This window comes from Drosophila guanche, unplaced genomic scaffold (genome assembly GCF_900245975.1).
Source record: "Drosophila guanche unplaced genomic scaffold, DGUA_6, whole genome shotgun sequence".
Classification (NCBI taxonomy): Eukaryota; Metazoa; Arthropoda; class Insecta; order Diptera; family Drosophilidae; genus Drosophila; species Drosophila guanche.
The window spans coordinates 6,905,928-6,927,713 of NW_022995745.1; the positions used below are offsets into that span (position 1 = coordinate 6,905,928).

A 21,786-nucleotide genomic window follows, 5' to 3' on the forward strand; every position below is an offset into this window, starting at 1 on the left:
CGTGTCCATTCTCTTTTACCACTGACACGTTCTTTGAGCTCCTCCATAGATCCTCCTCCTGCCAGAGGCCTGCTGCGCCCACTCCTACCACTGCTCCTCCTCTCCGTCCCTCGAGCATTACAATTTACATGGCAACGTTTCGCGGGAGAAATGCGTGTGGTGTGTGTGTGCTTTTCCTCCGACTGTTGTTGCTGTTGTAGTTGTTGGTGTAACTATTATTGTTGTTGTTTCAGTTGGGGTAATGGGGCAATGGTGCAATGGGGTTTTGGGTTTTGGGGGTTACAGCTGTTTTGCGGTATCCCGTGCCATGTTTGCGGGGCTTGACAATTCTCTAGCTTTTTCGGTGGCTTGTTGGCATATTTTCATATGATATGTGGATGGACCACTGGTACACTGCCCCTCACTCTTTATCCTCTTTCTCTTTCCCGGCTCTTCCCACTCTTCCTTTCTCCCTTTTCTGTCTGTTGCTTCCCTTTCTATCGCTCTCGGTTTTTCTGTTGTTCTCTGATATTTTTTGCTTGTTTATGCCTCGTATTCCGTGTATGGTTGCCGCTGTGTTGTTCAGCGCGTTGTTATTGCCAGTGTTGCCATATTTGTTGTTGTTGTTGTTGATGATGTAGCCCAGGGTTGCCGCCTGCTAAAGCCAATGTTGCCATTGCTGCTTCTGTTCCGTTGTTGCAGTTGTTTATTATGCAGTATGTTGCACGTTTTGGGGTTTTTCATTTTATGACAGCGACAACAACGCAGCCACCAGCCACCAGCCACCAGCCAGCGAGGGGCGGTAGGGTGCACGGGGAGCATGAGCGTGCCCTCGAGGGCGAGCAGAACATAACAGAGAGACTGCCACAGCAGCAGCAGCAGCAGCAGCAGCAAAAATGCAACACGCAACGACAAACAAACAAATAGCAACATAAGCCAATGATGAGCTTATTACAAGCGACCGGCAAAAAAATAATCAAAACGAAGTTACGAAAATGGATGGAAAACACCAGAAAGTGGAGGAAAACAATCAACCATAAACTTTTCATACATTTTTGAAGGTTTAACGCATAGAAAAATGCCCTAAAAGCAGAGATCCGAAGCATATCTTAGACCAGAAAGTGAGTACCGCCAGATATGCATTGGTGGATCGAAAGTTCGATATATTTGGGTTAATTTCATGGAAAGTTTTTAAAATTGATCTGCATGAACTCGATGGAATTTTTGCCTGCATTCTCTGCCCTTAAGTCCACAGATCTATGCAGGTTAGATTCGATTCGTAGAACTTTTCCGACCTCGCATATGACATGATTATACTTTTGTTTGTTTATTGTGGGGGTCTCTGGCTCTGTCTCTGCCTCTGCCTCTGTCTCATCGGATGTGATGCATGATTATTTGCATTTTCTGTCGCGGGGGAGGCAGGCAACGCACATGTTATAGTGGCATAATGGCATGCTACATTACCGACTGACTGCAGAGCCAGAGCCAGAGCCAGAACCAGATCCAACCGCCGAAGGGCCCCCATGAGACGCCAAACAATGGGACACGAAACACTTGCAACAGCAGCGGCTGCAGCAACAGAAGCAACCGCGGCAAACAATTCGTCGAAATCATGTGAGAAATGTATTAAAATTTGTTGCGACAGCGAAATGCAAGCAGCAAAAGCAGCAGAAACAACCCCCCCCCCCCCCCCATGCCACCATTCCCCCTGTCTGTGTGTTGCATGGCACCCACGCCAATGCCAGCGTCCAAAGCGGGGCCAAAGTTTGCTGCAGCTGCAACAGTTGTTGCTGCTTCTGCTTCTGCTTCTGCTACTGCTACTGCTGTGTGTGGCATCTTCTGGAGCGGATTCCCATGAACCCCCCCAATGATGGCGCCCCGAAGGCGGTGGCGGGGGGTCGTGTGACCACGAATGCGCTGACATGCTGCTGATGCTGCTGTTGCAGATGCTGATGCTGCAACCACCAGTGGGGTAGTGGCAGGGACAGAGGCAGAGACAGCGGCAGGGGCATTGTGTTGCTAGTTGTTAGCTCTTGCGCTGTCAATGATTTTGTGGTCCAAGCAATTGAATTGATGATGACTGCTGACTAAACACAAGGCACAAGACACACACCACACACACGGCCGGGCCGGATCACGAATCCAGAACAACAGAGCCTCAGTGTAGGGCCTGCCCCTGTGCTGTTCCCTCATGGAACGTGAGATGCGATCCAGCATCCAATAGATGCTCCACATTCAAAATCATCCAACTAATGATGCGATGCAGCTGCAACATACCGCAGCCAGAACCGTGGCAGGCGGCAGGCATCAATATTGATAAGAAAAAATCCATGGCAAGTTTAATGACTCTGCAAAGAGTAAGGCAAAGAGACAGTATGCCACAGCATGAGAGATAGAGAGAGAGAGTGAGAGAGAGCGCGCGAGAGTAAACACAATGCAAATGCAAATGCAAAAAAAATGAATAGAAAAATTTGTTGAAAAATTGTGCGAAAAACATTCCGAACGCCGCGCGAACATTGACCTCCGATTGAACCGATCAGAATCGCAAAACAGAAACAAATCTACACTGGGAAAACTTGAGACTACCTTAATAGAGGATATATATGAAAAATGCTTCCAATTTGTAGCATTCCAAATATGATTTTTCTTCAAAAATTAATTATTAGAAGACTTTCTTTATTTTGTACGAACAACGAAGCTGTTGATGTCCACTTTGTTGATGGAACTGTTAAATCTTTAGCTGGATATGACGATTTATGGAACATACTTTTCTCTCTGTGCAGCAGTTTGGTAATGAGTGCGAGAGAGAGGTAGAGAGCAAAGAAAAGCAGATTGCATTTTGCCATAAAATACGGCTACAGACAACAGTCGGGGGTCGGCTTCTATATGTCGTGCATGTCGTGAATTGTTGATAATGATTGAATGACTTAAGCCGATGCTGCCCAGTCCCCCGCCCCTCCATCACTGATATTCCCCCCTTTTATGACAGATCAAAGTTCCCTCTGTGTGAATATTCCATTGGGGTTTTTGGGCTGCTGTCCCTGACATCTGGGGCCTGCTCTTTGGATGCTGACGATGATGTGGATGTGAATGTGGCATGGATGGATGGCTGATGACAGCAATACTGCAGTCGATGAGGCCCCTGCTGGCACTTGTCTCCTTGTCTCATTGTCGTTGCAAGGCAATTAATTGTGCTTTAAGCATGTCTTGGTCGCGGGTTCCGCCTCTCGCGGATCTCTTGGATCTCTTTTGCAATTGCCAGAGTTCAACCGTGCAACAGCCAGCAGTTTCTTTCTCTCTCTCTCTCCGCTGCTAGCCTCGCTAATAGATTTGATTGACTCCAAAGATTCTTTTTACTCACTTCGAGTGTTTTATTGCAATCCGAATAAATCAAAATCAGTTCTTATCATTTGGTCATGGAAATTCTTCACAGATATTGGAATCATGTGCATCCCCTTGCTGTTGGCACACGCTCGAACATCGATGGTTTTTTTGTCTAGTAGCAAATGAATGTACATTTTGTGATTTTTGTCATCTTAATATACATTTTTAGTCGCACATCCTCTCCTTTCCCTTTCTCCCACCTACCCTAGCCAGTGCCAACGGCGTTCCCCCTCGTTCCAACCGTTTGGCATTTTTGTGGTCGTTGAAGTTTTCATTGTTCATAAATTTTAACTGACTTATAATGATTATCATTTATATGTCTTGCTGTCTTTCTGTCTTTCTGCCTTTCTGCCTTTCGAGTATTGCTGTCTCTCTGTCGCGCTTTTGAGTCTGGCTGCAGTTGGCTGCCCCCTCCCCTCTGTTCCGTTTTATTGCCAAAAGAAGAAAACAAGTAAGAAATCTTGTGTTAAAATTAAACATTTTTGCATAAGCGCGAATTATGAACAGCAATAAAAAAAGTACAGCACAACAAATGGGAGAAGAGAGAGAAAAGTGAACGCTGCCGAAAGACCATTTAGAATATACCCTACAAAATATACACTCCATTTCATGTTAGCTTAAAGGAATTGCCAAACACTCAATTGGGCATAATCCATAGAAATCCATGGTCAGACTGTAAGGCATCACAAAGATGTTCCTAAGGAGGAGCACATCTCAAAAATGTATAAATAAATATGTGTTAGAATATGAAAGTTAGAGATGAAAAATCAGAATCCTCAAACGATTCGATTTCGAGAATTTAATAGTGAGTCTCTTTGGAGAGTCAAAGGAAGCGTGAATATGATCTCTTTCCGTTGAAAGGGTATTCAAAGCGAGACAAATGGAAGGAATGAATGATTGAATGAATGAATGTCGATTGCAACAGTCAAAAAGGCAATGGCAAAGGCAAAGGCAAAGGCAGACGGCAGTGGCACGAGGGCAGTGTCAGTGGTGGGGGGAAGATCTTTTTGGGCGCTAATTTGATTTTTGTTGCCTTTGCGGCGCCACGGAACAGCATGCAATATTGCAGCAGCAGCAGCAGCAGCAGCGGCACCGTGGACGGCGGCAGCAATTGTTGCCGTTTTGTATTTTTTTTTTGTGGTTTTTTCACATGTTTTTTTTTTTTTGACATTTTAAACTTGTTTTTGGCGGCGGCTCACATTTTTATTTGTATTTTAATGATCTTTCGTTGATTCGCAAGTTGATTGCGGGACAAGTTTTCACTCAGCCAACACAGACACAGGCACAGCTACAGTTAAAGCCACAGATACAGATACATCTGCAGCCAAAGAGCCCTATTCCCCCTCGACACCCATAAAACGAACTGGAACTGAAAACGAATCACTCTGGCAGATGGATGCAAATTGGTATTCCTATAAACACCTTTTTGATTTTGTATCGAAACTCTAGAGTATCTGTATCTGTATCTGTATCTGTATCTGCCTGTGCCCTTGGAGTAAGTGTTTGAATCTGTGTATTTTTTGCCCTTGGAGCAGTGTACATATCTGTGGAATACACAGAACTCTGCTCTCGTTGGAAATGTCAAACTTGTTTGATTCTCAAATCAGCAGCAGCAAAAGCAACAGCAACCCATCAGATACATCTCCCCATCTATTGTAGATGTATCTGCTGGATTGAAATAGACATTGCCTGATGGCGGGAGCGGAAGAGGCGGCAGAGTGCCTCTGTGATTGGGGCTTTCGAACGGTGGGAGGGAGCTTCAAAGAGGGTTTCATGTTCATGTTCTCTCGTTCGCTCATCGAGGCGTAGAATTAAACTGTCAAATTCAACAAATAACTGGATTTGTTACACTGAAATGTTCGAAATGCAGAAAAACAGGAAATGGGAAACGGGATAACCGAAAACTAGACCAAACTTTGAAGCTTAAACGATGCTTTCAGTGCTCTTTCGGTGGGTTGTTTCATGCAGTTATCCCAACAGAAAAGATAACTAATGATGCTTTGCATTCTATTCATTTAGCTAAACACTAAATTGTCTCAAATTTAGGTGGATTTCGGTCCGAATTCTGGAGTAAAAATTCCCCCAATTCCTTCTCCGACATGGAAACAACAGAAAATCTAAGACTTACCAGAGAATATAGAACCCAATGATACATTTATCGTTTATGCCTTATCGCGGCAGCAGACCCCGCCCCCGGATGTCATGAGCTTTTTGTTTTCGCTGTGAAAATGTGAAATTCTTCTTGGAATTTGGATGTTTCTTCGATGTTTTCGGTCTCTCAAGGTCGCAATTTTGTTAAGTGCGCCATTTGCCCGTCCGCTCGTTGTACTTCCTCTTGGATACGGGATATGGCACATGCCCCACCCACCCATTCATCCACTCAACCACTCACCCATTCGCTTCAATCGTTCCATTCATTTCCACTCCCAGTTTTCTCTCATTTTGTTCGGCTTCCTTCCCGCACCTCTTCCTCCGCCCGGTTTATCAGCGCAAAAGTTTCGTTTGACTCAAATTTAATGTTGATTCAACATTTCGTGGCTTTAATTTCGGTTTCTGTTCTTCTCCCTTTAATTTTCAGTATCCAACGCTATCGCCCCACCGTATTCCACGTAAAGGACAGGAAGGACGGCGACAGTGCATCCTGTGCACCGCTCCCGAAGATATATATTCGGAGATAGAGAAAGGTTTTTTCTCTCTGGAATTCCCACATTATTTGGCTTTCATGTGGCCGCCTGATTTGGAGTGAGTACAACCATATAAATACATAAATAAATTGGTAGAAATACAATTTATGGCCTTCATTTAGGATCATTTGGGAGTGGGATGCGGTGTATTTAAATCGTAAAAAGCGGTAGAACAAAGGGGATCTGTCACATAATGCTAAATTGTTATGAAATATTGATTTGATTGACGACATGCCACTTATATTCCCTAGTTAAATGCGGTTCTAAAAGAGTATCCCATACATCGACCTCTGACTTCTGCTGTTATTCTCCCCATTTGCGCATAGTTTTTCCGCTGATAATTGTGCATGCCATAAATTCAACCCAAACAAAAATAAAAATAATAAGAAGAAAAGAGGGGAACAATTTCGCGGGGGCGTTGACAAGTTTTTTCACGCTCTCGCCGCTCCACCCACCTTATTTCCCTTTTTTACACATTTCCTTTCGCTTTTTATTTTCCGTTTTAGTTGATTTAACACAACAACTGTTTACGCTCTTGCTTATTGCCCAGTTGCTGGCCGTTTCTGCAGAAAATGCATTAAAAAAAACGGTAGATCTGGAATGGGTATTGTTTCAGTCGGATTAGACATCATTAAGAGGTATATAAAAGAGATGACGGTGAGAAAGAGGGAGGAACCTCTCAAGTACTTTATGCAAAAGAGAAGCCAAATTACCGAAAGATCCAAACGAGCTACTCCCATGGTAGATGTACCATTACAAGTTCCATAAACATGAGCGATCTTGTCTCCAATCTCTCCCTGGAAGCATTTCACTTGCTGCTGCTGCTGGCACTCTGCTTCTCTGGCCGATTGCCGATGTAGTTGCCGACTGTTTCTATATCTTAATGCCCATAAATAATGGGAGCTCCGAGTAAAGTTCGATTCGATTGGATGTGCATAAAATATACAACTGCCTGACTGAGAGTGCTACTAGTACAGCGTGTGTGTGTGTGTTACCGCACATTGAATAAAAGTTACAAAATCCAAAATTAATGAACTCGTCGATTTGGCAACGTCAGGGGGGACAGGGTGGGGGCAGGTGGTAGAAGGCAGGCGACGACTGCTGTTGCTGCTTCGTGCTTTCGTGGTTCAATAACATTTCAATTGCGTTGACATAATTTTAATTAAATTAAAATCGAAAACAACAGCAACAGCAGAAACAGCAAGCACACACAATGAATTTCAAGCGGGGATACAAATAATACAAAAAATGAAACAAAATAAAACAAAACAAAAACGAATGAATGCTAAAAAACCCGCGTGCGACTTGCTAACGGGGTTAACCAACTAAAAATCGGGGAAAAGGAGCTATAAAAACCCCCAGGGAGTCGTGAGATTTGCATTTGCCTTCAGATCTGCAATCGTGCACAATCGTTAAAATGTTCCTCCTTAGTCATTTTGTATCCCAAAGAGCGCTCAGCGATTCTACTGATCGGACAGATACTACATACCTCACAGATCCTTTACAATCCGAATATCCCGCAGCATCAATGGGAAATATCAATCAGAACCATCACGAAGAGTCTATCTGTCTGGCCTCGCACTGTGACAGAGCCTCTCTCTCTCTCTCTCTCTGTCTTTTTCTGCCTCTCTCGCTCTTCATATCTGCGTGTCAACCCGGAAGCGATAGCACAGCTGACGGACAGCCTCCAATCGGCGGAAGATAACTCCCCCATGACCATGCACCCAAAAAACCATAAAAATTACAATTTAAATAAAATAAAATATGTAATTAAAAATAAGAGCGAGCATTGATGATCGGTCTCTCTCGCTCTCTCTCTCTCTCTCTCTCTCTCTGCGAATCTCTTTATGTGGCATATGCATATATCTCTTTCTTTTGTCCCTGCCCCATGCCCCCCATTCATGCCCCTGAGAACGTAGATTGTGGGTGCTGGTGCATTGTGTTTCCACATTTGCACACATTTTTCACAAAATCGCAGCGTAAAATCATTGCTCATGCTCGCATGTGTATGCGGTCATAAATTATAGTATATATACTAAGTATAGTACCATATACTAAGTGTACTATACGGAATGTGCACAGATTAACGTTGCTGATTAACGCACCAGGAAAATGTCTCCGTAAACTATGAGAGAAGAAAGACTACATATGGAAAGAGCAATGGGAATGTCGCAATGTTTATGTGGATCTTCAGTGATCTCTGGAGGGTAAAAGAAAGCGTCGAAAGATCTTTAAATGATTAAAGATTCAAAAAGTTTCATTACTTGATATAAAACAAGTAGTTTTGGTTCATATTCAGATTAAATTTGAATGCAATTAATTAATGGAAATTGCTTTTTCACATGAAAAACATATAAATACAGATTCAATTGCAGCAAAGGTGAGTAATGCACCAAGAAATAATTACACTGTAAATGCTGTTGCTGAACGCAGAAATGACTGTGGTAGGTCGGAATAATTGCCTTAAAGGAAAAGTCATTTTGGTTATATTTCATTTTGGAAAGAATACTTTGGAAGATACTTTCTTTCTGCATACACAGATTTGTACTGTACTCAGTGGCATTCCTCTTTTGAAAGATAAAAGATAATTGAACATATGCTATGATAGCGGAGAGAACCCAGTTGCTGCAGAGAAATGTCTAGAGATTTAGATATGTATATTGTGCCATTCTCTTCCTAGATAAAAGCTAAGTTAAATAAAATTAAGTTCTCTGTGCTTAAAGAGCTCCATCAATTGGGCAATGCTTAGCTCCAAAATGATTCAACCAAAGTCCTCTACAATCCGCTCCTCCAGAGAGAGTGAGGCTCTCATCCACAAAAGGTTAGCCTCTTCTTGATTGCTTTATAATTGCGGGAGTCACATGTCTGTGAATCTGTGCAGCATATACGCTCATTCACTCATTCGTTCATGCATTGCGATATCCTGCCAATTCCCATTCCCGAGCTGTTGAGGAGGATGGAGAAGGGTGGGGAGGGCATCACTTTGATTAATACCATCATTTGGTCTGCCTTCTTGTCCACTTAATGCAATAGCAATAACAATTATTTATCAATTAAGCTATTACATTTCATTCAATTCAATTCAATTCTCGATTCGATTCGATTCGATGCGACTCGATTTCAATGTGAAATAACCTTCCACATTCCACACGCATATCCCTCCGCTGCCCACCACCCCCTGGGTGGATGGGTTTCAGTGGAAATTTATGCGGAAAGTTCAATTGCGTTCAAAATGTCAATAATTTGAGGTTGTTGCGGAGTGGAATGTATTTTGTCTCATGAATTTTGCATGTGACAATTTATTTATTTATTGGAACTACGAAACGAAAACGTAAAACCGCGAGGCAACTTCTGCTCCTTGCTCTTCTGCTGCCCTGTTCAATTGAATATCTAGCAAATTGGCTTGGGCATTGTGTGTCACAGCCACAAAAACAGACACAGATACAGAAACAGAAACACTAAAACACTCTGTGGGAGCGAGAGAGATTGCTTTCACATTTCCATTTCCATCTGCCTGCCTGCCTCTCTCTCTCTGTCTGCCGCGTTCAAATGGGAAAACGTGTCAAAGGTGTTGGCAATTTTCGCAGTCAATTGGCATTAATTGAGTGTGAAACACAAAAATATTTTTGCAAATTGTTGCTGTTGGTGCAGTGGTGAGTGGTGGGGCGGTGCCACAGACACACACACACACACACACACACACACACAAAAATACACAGCCTACTCTTCGTCCCAAGAGGCAGGTTCTGCTTGCTGTTTCTGTTGCTGTTACCGCAAATGCGCCGCGCAATATGCAAATTGATTTGCCGAACAATTCATTTGAAAATGCATTGCATAAGCCGCAAAAGCTGCAGCAAACAGCAACAGAGCAGCAGCCGCAGCCGCAGCAGAAGAGACACAAAACCGATTCAAACCAGACACCAATTGGTGGAAATTGTTTGGGAAAACCGACTACAACATGAAAAGGTAGATCCACAATGATAATGTTTGACATTTGTCTCCGCTTATGGCCTCCATTCCTCACCCATTTCACCACAAACTCATTGAGAGGGCAATCATTCGCTTGGAAACCCTTTTCGCATAGAGAATTTTTATGTTGTTGTTAAACTGTTATAACATCTTCCTAATCATTCCGATTTATTCGTATGGGAACCTGTTTCGTGATTTCTCCCGCTGCACTTTACTTTGAAATCCAATCAATTTCGACGAATTTTTATTGAGAAACGATCCAGGTACGCGCTGCGAACCGGTTCGAGTCCATAAGCACTTGAAATTATCATACAATAAAAGATGGATGATGCGATGCGATCTTCGGGTGCATTCATTCATATTCATATTCATTTGGATTCATTTGCATTCAATTGAGAATCCCCCCATGGGGCGTCCCACGAACTTTCACACTTACAGAAACCAATTCGCAATACGAAAAATATCCAAAAAGCATTTCAAAATCTGTTTTCCAATTCCGTTTGCGTTTGCGTTTGACGCCCGAAAACACCAAAAACGCCAAAGCAGGGAAAAAGCCAAACAAATTAAACAATGAAATGTTGTACGAATGAATAGTATTCGTACGAGTGCCCCCCATACTCGTACTCGTACTCGTACTGGTACCCGTGCCCGTGCCCATGCCCGTTTTCGAATGTGGAACAAATAAAGAGGTCTCTTCTGGCCTTGAATTCAGCGCCAAAACACACCGAAATACGAAACACCAAATGAATGTGTGGAAGTGGCAGTGGCAGAGGCAGAGGCAGAGCGGCAGCAACAAATACTTTAATAAATAATAAACAATTGTTTTCTCTCTTTATTTCTTTCGAGTGTTGAAAATGCTCATAGTTTTGCCCACAAAAAGTTCACCGAATAAATACAAAAAATGAATAAATAAATAAAATGGAAATAAAATGCGCGTACAATTGATAAAATAAAAATGCAAATGGCAGCAACATTCGCAGACAAGCGACAAGCGACAAGCGACACATGATATTGTGTTGTTGTTGCCGCTGCCGCTGCTGTTGCTGTTGCTGTTGCATGTGGCAACAGTATCATAAAACATGAAATTGTATTCCATTCAATTTGCAATGGGATTTCTGGCACGGTCCCCAGCTCCCTCCCCCCCAATCGATTAGCATATACGACGAGCATGTGGTAAGGCCGACCCCAGCCCCCGCCCGCCCTCATTTACATCCGCACTTATTGGCCATTCCATTCGTTGTTGGCCCAAATCGTATGCATATTTCATAATACCAATTGAAGGCTATTTCAATTAGCTAATTTTGTCCCCTTTTATGGCCCCTGCCCTGCACTGCACTGCCCTGGCCACACGCTCGGCCTATTTACGGGCTAAGGGGTTGCCTAATGTTTAAATACGGCACAGCAGGGGATGGGAGCAGATGTGCAAATGGTTTATGAATAGTCGCATCTAAAACGAGTGCACAATTTCGGAGCGCAGTTAGCATAAGGGTCACCATTAGGTTAGCATGGAACAGGCCATCGCTCTGTTGCGATAAATATTTCTTACAATTTATATTATACAGATATTGAATGAGCTTCTCCTTAATATTGGATAAGTGACTTCTTTTCTGTAATATCCAAGGCTGTTCTTCTGCCACTGGCATTTACCCTGAACCCCCGCAGCTGTAATCCCCAAAGTCCACTGCTCCACCCCCACCCTTTGTTCCAGTTATGTCTAAATGTGGTTGGGTTGGGGGGTACGGAAGGGCGGCAGTGCATGTCCGTGCATGTGTTGCCAAAAACTGTACGACTAATCGTAATATTTGCAGTCGATGTCCGATGTTTGATTTGTGTGTGCGTTGTGTGTGTTTGGCTTCAGAGCTTTTTATGATTATTAAAACCAATAATTGGCCTGACATTTTATGGTCGCTCTATGGCCATTCGTCAAGCCATTGCCATTGGGAGGGGACAGCAAGAAAGGCACTCGGACACCATGTTTCATTGAGAGTTCAACTCTTGGTCGGGGTTTGGGGATTGGGGGAGGTCGGACAAAAAACAAGGAAGCCCATTGTCTGCCTCACGTTCCAGTTGCAACATGCAATGTCAATGACAGGCGCCCCCGTCGGGGTTCAAGTGCGACGACAACCTTCTTTTTGGTCGATGTCGCCAGCGGACCCTATCGATGCTTATCGGATGGAAATACCACTACGTTCCGTACCATACCGTTCCGAATGGGGTCTCTGCTGACTCAGCAGCCGCCGCTGGCCCTGCAATTAGAAGTTTCTTCGATCCAAAACGATGCATATCGCTGAAAGATGAATTAGGCGCGTATTTGTGGCTACACTGGGAGATAAGGGAAGTAAATTGCACTCAGATGGATACGAAAGCTTGAATTAATTATAAATATCTTAAAACCCACCGAGGGAAATCTGTAAGCGTTACTCATAAAGCTTTTCCCATAGTTTTTTCCTTATCGAATGAATGTCCTCCGATAATTGTATCTATCCTCCATCTTTGCTCTGTGGTTTGTTTCTTTAGATAGCTCCCTGTATTCTCTCAGTGTGCGGGTGCATTTGGTTAAAGTTTGTTTCACATCCACTTGTTGCTGCTTCTGTTTGCTGCTGCTTGTCTCTGGTCTTTGGTGTCTGGTCTGTTTTCTCTTGTCTGTTGGCGGCTGTTTGTGCAGTGCATTCTGTGTGTCTGTGTTGTCTGTTGTCTGACTATCTATTTGTCTATCCATAGAATTTGGCCAGACAATGGCCGCAGTCGGAGTCGGAGTCGGAGTTTGATAAACCACAGACGGCGGCCAGCGTCAACAGAGCCAGAGCTGCCAGGGAGATTCAAAGAGAGAGAGGGAGAGAGAGAGAGAGCCACACAAAGTGCGATCCGATCATGAATGCAGAGATACAGATACACAAAACATATCTCGTACATATTGTAAAGATACAGATACTTTGTCCAAATCAAACACGGTCGCTGGGTTTCTTGGTCGACGTTCGCCGTTCGCCGTTCGCCGTTGATCTTGTAATTGTATCTTTATATTTTACCTCGTATCCCCAACCTCCAAGTCTCCGCCTCCCCCCCGTTCGATGATGTGTCGACATTGACAGCGTTAATTGAATTGCAAACAACACTCGACGTCGAAGTCGCCGTCCAAGTCGTAGCCGAAGCGAAAGCTTCCCCCGAGGGGGAATCGAAATTGGAATCGGAGTGATTATTCGCCATCGTACCCCTTCCACTTCACCGACCGCGGAGTGACGAGTGAAGAATCTACAGAGAGTGCTGGGAGTGGGTGCAGGTGTTGACCTAGGTTCTGTTTGGGTCTCTCTTTCTTTGCGGCTCAAATTTCGCCCGAGGGGGCGCCTCCTCCGCCCATCCCATGACGATGTTTGCTTTGTGATTTCTTTTCGACTCTTCGCTTGTTGCTGAACACCTTTTGCTTTTTTTATTGACGCTAGATCGAATATTTACTGATATTTGAAGTGTTTTTTAAGATTTTAATAGCACTAACGCGATCTTATCGATCGAAATCAATCTTAAAAGTATTCGATAGCAGGCTGGAATCCCGAAAATAAATCGTCTCTCAATGTTCCATGCACTCTTCAATTCCTAATCGAATGACAGTCCATTTATAATTGTTTTTTTTTTGTTGTTGTTTGTTCTCAAATTCAATCTCAGGAATTGCATTTTTCAAAATTAATATCTCAACTCTTTGTCGATTATAAATGAGTTTTTGGTGTTTTTTAATTAATTTTTAGCGCCGTAATTGAGATTGCTTTTTGGTTTGCTTTTTGGCTTTTTGGCTTTTGGTTTTATTCATGAATTGCTTATCGAATGTTTATCAAAATGCATGGTTGGATTAATGGATGGTTAGATTGATTAATGGGTCGATTCGTATTTGCAATTTAAGTTGTTTTTTGATTTCTTTTGGAATTGAATTATTCGCTTATTTGATCGGATATTTAATGTACTTAATCTATTGGACCTGCTGGCAGTGCATTCCAGAATCATCTTATCAGCGTTTCCCACACCATCAGAGCTGTGGTCTGTGTGTCCGTGGATCCGTTGCATCACATCATTGCCGTACGCTATCAGAGGCTTCGCCTTGGCCCTCTGAGGGAGCGAGAGATAGATGGAGAGTGGGAGAGCGAATGCATTTCATGGCCAAGTTTGTGTATCTTTTACCGCTCTCTCTCTCTCTCTCTCTCTCTCTCTCTGGTCCGCTATCAGTGCACACAGAGATGCAGATGCTCAGATACTTTTCTCACTTTTGGCGTTCACCTTGCGAATCCTACTGCCGCTGCCGATAACGTCACGGCAAGGACGTCCCTCATTCTATCTGTGCGTGTAACTGTAACAAGCGTATCTGGCAGATACCTTGCTGCCAGTGGTGGTGGTGCTGCTGCTGCTGCTGCTGCTGCTGCTGCTGCTGCTGCTGCGGTTGTGGCTCAAGGCTAATGCTAAGGCTAAGAGTGTGGCGGCAGGTAGACATGTAGGCTCTACGGCTCTGCTACCTGATCGCCCTGCCTCTCACCTCTTCTCTCCTCACTCTCTCGTGCTCTTGTGTGTGGCAGGATCAGCGTGCAACAATGACAGCAAGTGTGGCAAAAGATTTACCGCCAATTCTGCTGGTGTCTGTCTGCCACAGTTCTTGGGCATTGCGTAAGTTCTGTGTATGGATGTGTATGGATGTGTGTGTGTGTGTGTGTTTGTGTGTACGAGTATCTTCTCCATGCGCCGCTCTCTCCCGTATCTCTCGTATCTCGTATCTGTATCTTCGTGTGTGTCTGCCTGTGCTGTGCTCTCGGGCAATGTTTTGGATGCGATCTCCCTGCCCCGTCTGTCTGTCTATTAGTTGATACGAATATTTTCGTGTATTTTCCGCTCAGTCTGTATTCAGATCTTCAGGCATTCAAGTCGCTGCCACATGCGACTGCCACACAAAACCAAAAATCTAAAACAAAACTCGCCTAAATCAAGAACTTCTCAGTGTGTCTGTGTTTTTTTTTTTTGCAAGTGCTGCCAGTGATATGCCGTAAAGTGTCATAAAATAAACATTTTGAAAGAATAAAAAGTACCCCAATAAAAAAGTGAGTTAAATGCGCAAAAAGAAACATTCTGCTGCCAAAAGATCAGCCAGAGGATCAATCCATATCCATCCTGTGCTCCAGCTCCTTCGCCTTCAATCGCTCTCCCCCTGGGCACCCCTTCCTTGCTTTCATTTTCCATTCAATCAATCCAATAACTTGTGAATGAAAGGCAGGGAACGAAGAAGAACAGCAATAACAAATTCGCTTCAATTTGTTTTCTTGAACTTTTCCATTGTTTCGTGCTAACAGAATGGCAATAACAGCAACAATAACAATCATAGCATCAACACTGCCAAAACAGAGAGAAAAATGGCCAGAAGATTCCCCAACCTCATGGTGTGGGTGGTGCCGATGGGGCATGAACCTCACGAAGTGGTCAGAAAAGAATTTTAAAGCAACAAAATTATCCAAACATTACCCTACCTCATGGCTTGACGGGGCATATGGATACATGCAATGCAACACGTGAGGTACTCAAGACACTGAAAACAGAAGCCAGAGGAAGGCTAAATGTCAATCGAAGCCCTTCCATCCATTGCGCTATTCATAATCGCATTCATTTATCAGACTTAGTCACGAATAGGCCCTCCCGCCTAAGCACTGATTATGCAAATCACAGGGGCATCAATAGGCGAAGAGCAGCACAGTAGGAGTGTAGGAGTGTAAGGGCTTATGGGCTCGCATGACTCATGAGTGGCAGATTACACATGAATCGGAATTCGAAATTCCAAATTCCTGTAGAGAATTAATAAACTCTGGCTGGAAAAGCGGCACATATTTCCTGAAGAATGTCTCGCTATTTTTTAATATATATATTATTATTATTTTAAAGGGTCATACAACTCCCTTTTCCATCCCAAATCAATCAAACAACTATTTAGGTAACTCGAACAAGAAACTCTCTCCATCAAACGATTTCCAATGCCATTGCAGGGTACTGCCGGGGAACTATAAAGCCGATTCTTATTCTGTGATTCTCTACCCCCTCTTTCTCTGATTCGCCCAATATTTCAGCTTATTTGTCTTTTGGCTGATTTTCATTTTTATTGGGGGCTCAAATTTCGTGCCCGGCTTGGAGTTCTGTGGGCATTGCGGCTTTTCTGTGGGCTTGGGGGCTCTGGGGGCCTAAGTGCCAGCGAATGTAAATCGAATCGAATCGAATGAATGCCTTTTTTTATGAATTCGGCACGCGTCTGCGTGCGCATTTCTCAGACGCGAGTTTCAGGTCTTCTGCTGCGTGTCCATGGCCTGTGCCAACAACAGCAGTCAGCAGTCAGCAGTCTGTGGCATACACATTGATCCGTTCTGTGATTGCTGATCGTGTGTGCCCCAAATTGGCTTGGGGGTGTGGGGAGAGAGAAGTGCATTTTGCAGATCCCCAGTCCCCTTCGATTTTCAGATATGTTTTCGCTTTCAGAGTGGATTTTGCAACTGTGAAATGATTCCAGCACCTGCTGCGATCGCCGCAGTCAAGATTTTCCATCCATTTATCCGCCTACTCCGTTCGTAATTGAAAACTAATTGCGTTTTCTCACGCCTGATTTTCCCAATATGAAAACTTTTCACACGCATTTCGGTTTCAGTTTGTTTGGAAATCAATTTACAATTTGAATACACAATTTATGATCCATCCATAAAGTCGTGGACTCTTGGGAGACGGAAGAGCGAATTGAGGAGGCATCCCAGATGGAAAGATGAAAAAGCGTGAGCGTTTTGGGCTGTAAATTGGCGTGTGAAGTGCCTTCGATGGGGCACGTAGACACACCACAGCCAGAGATCAGATCCGCAGAGGGGCATAGAAAGAGTGAGAGGGAAGTGCTGATTCTAGATAATTCTGTTGGTTATTTTGCACACGAGTTTTGCTATTCCATTATGGCCTTGCATTGCCCTGCCTTCTCTTGCAGAGACTATTACAGGGTACCACAAAGAACAAAGCGCATTGATTGTCTCTCTCTTTCCATGGATGATGTCAGTGGCTGATTTGCAAGATACATATGCGAGCAAGGGGGAAATATATCAATTATAAATTAGATATCATCGAACGAGGGCCCAGACTTCAGACAGTCGGAGACGTTAACGGTGGTAACGGGCACCCGTTCAAGTGTCGCCAGGCAGCAGCCGGTTTCGGGCAGGCCGTCTTTTGGCAGCCCCGCCAAGTGTCTCTCCATCGCTCTCTGTCTCTGGCTTTGCCTCTGTCTTGAGTGATTGTTAAGCGGCTGAGAGCCACCACTTGGGCTGCCTCCAAGTCCAGCTTTTGCTTTGCTGCTGCTGTAACTTCTGTTTTTACGAGCATTTCGGTTCGTTTCAGTTTTGCATTTTCCTCCGGCCCCACGAAATAAAAACAAGAACTGAAGGCTTAACGATCGGATGGTAAAGTAGTAGATACCCTTGCGGATATATATGAAAATATCGTTACCTTTATGTAGATAATGCAAAAGATATGCTCTCAGTGTTTGGGTTCGACTTTATCATAGCAGCAGGAACTAGACGCCCATTTTGTATGCCAAAAATCTATTGGAAACGGCAATACCCTCTCCAAACGAAAGGGTACACCACGTAAAAGAGATGCAAAGCCAGAAAACTGGTTGACACTGTAAGCGAGTTGCCATAAAATCGTTGACAAATCAGCAGCAGCAGCAACAGCAGCAGCAGCAGCGTCAGCGGCTATCCACGTGCGTGGGGGCAATAGGCCGACAGCCAGAGCCACAACAACCGTAACAGCATTCAAACAAGACCCAACACATTCAAAGATACAATTCGGAATCGGAATTGGAATCGGTTGGAAGCATTCGAGGCTTCTGATTGAATAATTCTTGGCCACTAAGAGAGAGACAGAGAGAGAGAGAGAGAGAGAGACATTGACATAGTCGACTGCATAATGAACCCGCCATTCTAATGGCACACATTTTGTACACAACTGTACCTCTCTGCCTTCCCCCTGCAAACACACACTTGCAGCTAATTGAACTACTTTGAGCATCGACGTGGTAATGGCAATTCGAAAATGAATGTCCAGATGGTTTTTTTCACTGCCTCCCGCAAACCAAATGGCCACCCCATTGGGTTTTATAATAGATATAGCTACACAGATATATGTATATATGAGGAATGGAAAATGCGGAAGAAAGGGAGGGAGTGAAGGCCCTGACATGCGATGCAGTTCGCTGATGGATAGCCAATGAGATCACATATGACGCCATGACAATTCTCGGCACTTATTCAGGGGATTGGGGCCTCAACTGTGGCATTTTCCAGCAATCCCATAAATCGCAAAATAATTGATTTACTTATTTACGACATTATTAGTTATCTTTGCATTATAGTTTGGGTTTTGTTTGTACTTACTTTGTGGTGCAATTCTGAAACCAAATCGATTGGAAGATTCTGTAAATAGAGAGCAGGCAACGGAATATGAAGTAGTGTAAATATGTGGGAGGGTTACTATAAGTGGCAGATATAGGGAGAAACTGGGGAGGTCCACACATGCACATTGCTGGATGCTGAATGCTGAATGCTGATAAGCAAGAACTTGGCCAGAAGATATGGGATATGCTGAAGCAGCAACGAGACGTTGCAGGAAGGCCGCAAAAAAAAGCGAATAGGAATAACAGGACAAGACAGCCAGAAAGAGAGAGACGGAGAGGGAGACGGAGAGGGAGAGGGCGACGGACACGACTCATGTGCACGCACTCGTTTGGTTACGAGTCGTCCAGGCGTCCTCTGTGCGTGTTTGTCAGGATGCGGAATCCTGAATCCTGAATCCTGAATCCAGAATCCAGGCTACGAGATGCGGAATACGGGATACGGGATTGAATCATTGAATCGAATTGAATACGTGCGAGCACGAAGCAGCAGCAGCAGCAGCAGAGCCAACCCAACCCAACGCGCAATCGCTACGTGTCCTGTGTCCTGTGTCCTGTATGGATGCTGTGTGTCCTGTGTGGCTTCTGTTTTGTGTTGTTATGTATTAGCAAGATGTCAATGTATGTTTGCAAAGGAATTATGTAGAGGCATCTTCTCCTCCGATGGACACACGCACACACACACACACACGCGCATGGAACGTACCCAAAAAAAAGTGTGTCCGTGGCCATTCCATGCCCGCGTTAAAGGCATCAAATGCTGTCCGATTCTGACAAACAAACAAACAAACAGAACCGGGAACAGGCAAACAAAATCTACAAAAAAATGAGAAGAAAACCTGCGGCTTTGCTGATGTCCTATGCCAATGCCCACAACCATTCGCATTCGCATTCACATTCACATGTGTCCTCTTCCTTTCATCTGGTGCCCCCAAATCGACATCAGTTGCTGATTTTTAATTAAAAATTTGCGACGTGTGAAGTTGATTTCAATTTGGGCTCCACGAAGCTGACAGATGAACTGATATAGGAACTGAGGCTGGCTACACAGAATGGAAGAGCTAGAGCCATGACATGCCACATGGACATGGACATGGTCCTCTCCCATTCTATCCTCTCCTATACTATTCCATCCTTCTTCTGACCCTCTGACGATGTTCGTGACTGACCAGCGGATAAAGAAGCGGAGGCAGACGCAGAGGCGGGGGGCCAGTTGATGGTTCTCGCGTGGCTGAAATAACATTTGATTCCTGGTGACAGCCGCCGCCCCCGGAACAGCAGCAGTCATCGCATTCCATGAGTTCTTCTTCCTCCCGTCCCCCTGTCACGAATCTCTTGAATGGAGCACCGCCCCCAAAATGGCGGGCGGCTTCATAAATATAGATTAGCAAATCGAAACAGGAAATGGAACAGCACATTAAACGGGTTGGAGGATTGGGTGCAGAGAAATTGCCAAATGCATTTCGAAGGATGTCAGTGTCAATTCGAGTATCGATTTCAGACTACTCTATAGATCAGTGGAAAGACTGTGGATTTTTGTACTTTAAAGCGGAAGCTTGTTCGTTATTTAAGATGCGAATTGTATTGAATGTGATTCGAATTGCTGATTTATTCAGGCATCACTCGTGACTTCAGTGGCATCTTCCTCTATGCTCCATATTCGGTTTACCTTTTGCGATATATGTGGAACATCATCGATGACGCATGATGATGAGCTTTGTTCTTCCCACAAACTTATTCGTATCGCTCATCGGCTGCAATCAAGTGGCAAGTGCAACCAAGCGACCCCTGCCACCGGGCAACATGCACTTCATATTTGGGCTCTAATGCGGGTGTCAAAGTCATTGTTATATATACACATATACATGTATATACACACATAAATGCGTGGTGTGAGTACATATAAATACCGTTATGGCATTAACCTTATCAGGCAGAAGACACTCGACCAAAAGGTACTTGACATTCACACACGAACTCACACACGCACTCGCATTCACGCACTCTTAGGGCAAGCGATTCAATGAGATTTCGAGTAGAGCAGAGTTCCGCTGCAAGAAAAGCAAAGGGACGAACGGACGGACAAACGGACGGACGGACGGACAACGGGTCGTGTCGTCGTGAACGGTTTTTATGACCGATACGCGACTGAGGGAAGGGGCCGGGCCAGGGCTATTAACAAGTAATAATGACGACAACAGCAAGAGCAACAACAGCAACATCAGCAGCCATAAACTTGATGAGAAGAGTGCAACAGTTACGAGAGTCGCAGTCGCGGTCGCGGTCGCGGTGGCAATGGCAGCGGTGGTTATGGTGATGGTGATGGTGATGGTGCCACACACTTGAACCCATAAATTCTAAGAACCCGCAGATAACCCACATATATCTGCATAAACACCACACCATCTACTCCTCCCTTGGCCCCGCCTGGACGCCTTGTGTGTAAACACTTGTGCGTGCCCCCTGTCTGAGAGACGTGCTTAAGCAAAGTGCAACAGCAACAGCAGCAGCAGCAGCAGCATGCCACATGCCACAACAAGCAACAAGTTGCTGCTTGTTTTTGTTATTGTTGCCCCGTTGATTATGACAACACACATTGCCGCACCGCTGACTGATCTGTGTGGAAGCCACTATATGAACGCGTCTCTCTCTCTCTCTTTCACTTTGGGTGTTCCAGAACTCTTTTGACTCTCCCTTGGAAGGGAGCGTGTGGAGTGTGGATGCCACTATCTCTTTGTGTGTGACTCTAAATCCATCTGCATCTTTGGGCACATCTTTGAATACAGTGGCAGTGGCAGCCATTAAACATTGACAACAAATTGTCGACCTTTCAGTGAGCAGAGAATAAATATTTGTATCGTTAAAGAAATGCAATCAGGCTGCTCAAGTGTTTTGGGGAATTTACAGAGTATTAAGTAAGAAATTAAACCGAGACTTTAAGCAAGTAAATTCTTCAAAACAAATCCAAGCAATTATCACTTTGGCTTTTCTTTCAAGCGAAGTACACAAGCACTTCTGAGGAAGTTGACAACATTCTTTGCTTATTTGTTGACCATTTTCAAATATAATTCAAAGAAAATTGTGCAGCAGTTTCGCTCGGTCGCTAAAGACGCTGCATGGTTATTGTTATTGGCAATTCTTTTCCAGAATATTCTACAAATAGAAAATATAAGAAGTAATTCCCTAAATTATCCCATAGTCCATTGGGAGAAGTCCATTGGTTCTGGCTCTGGACTCGGGGCTTTGTGTGCGGCCTCTGAGAACCGGTATAAGTTTCAGGCCACACAAAAATAAGGTGCATGGGTAGGGAAGGGGACGGGTAATCGTGAAACAGCTGCT

At 44.2% G+C, this 21,786-nt stretch overlaps 2 protein-coding genes across 4 annotated transcripts in view; one reads left to right on the plus strand and one right to left on the minus strand.

Moving 5' to 3' along the window:
* Nucleotides 1–21,786, minus strand: part of LOC117580909 — a 108,506-nt gene that overhangs the window by 17,168 nt on the left and 69,552 nt on the right. The window contains exon 5 of the mRNA XM_034267670.1: nucleotides 18,431–18,469. Coding sequence (XP_034123561.1) covers nucleotides 18,431–18,469 — 39 coding nt within the window. The remainder of the gene's footprint in view (nucleotides 1–18,430; nucleotides 18,470–21,786) is intronic.
* The window catches only part of LOC117581598 (protein folded gastrulation), a 34,848-nt gene that overhangs the window by 9,219 nt on the left and 3,843 nt on the right, over nucleotides 1–21,786 (plus strand). For 2 of the 3 annotated variants that reach the window (XM_034268954.1, XM_034268955.1), the window contains one exon: nucleotides 5,942–6,105. The exons of the other annotated variant lie outside the window; for it this stretch is intronic. The gene's annotated coding sequence lies outside the window, so the exon portion shown is untranslated. The remainder of the gene's footprint in view (nucleotides 1–5,941; nucleotides 6,106–21,786) is intronic. 3 annotated transcript variants of the gene reach the window in all.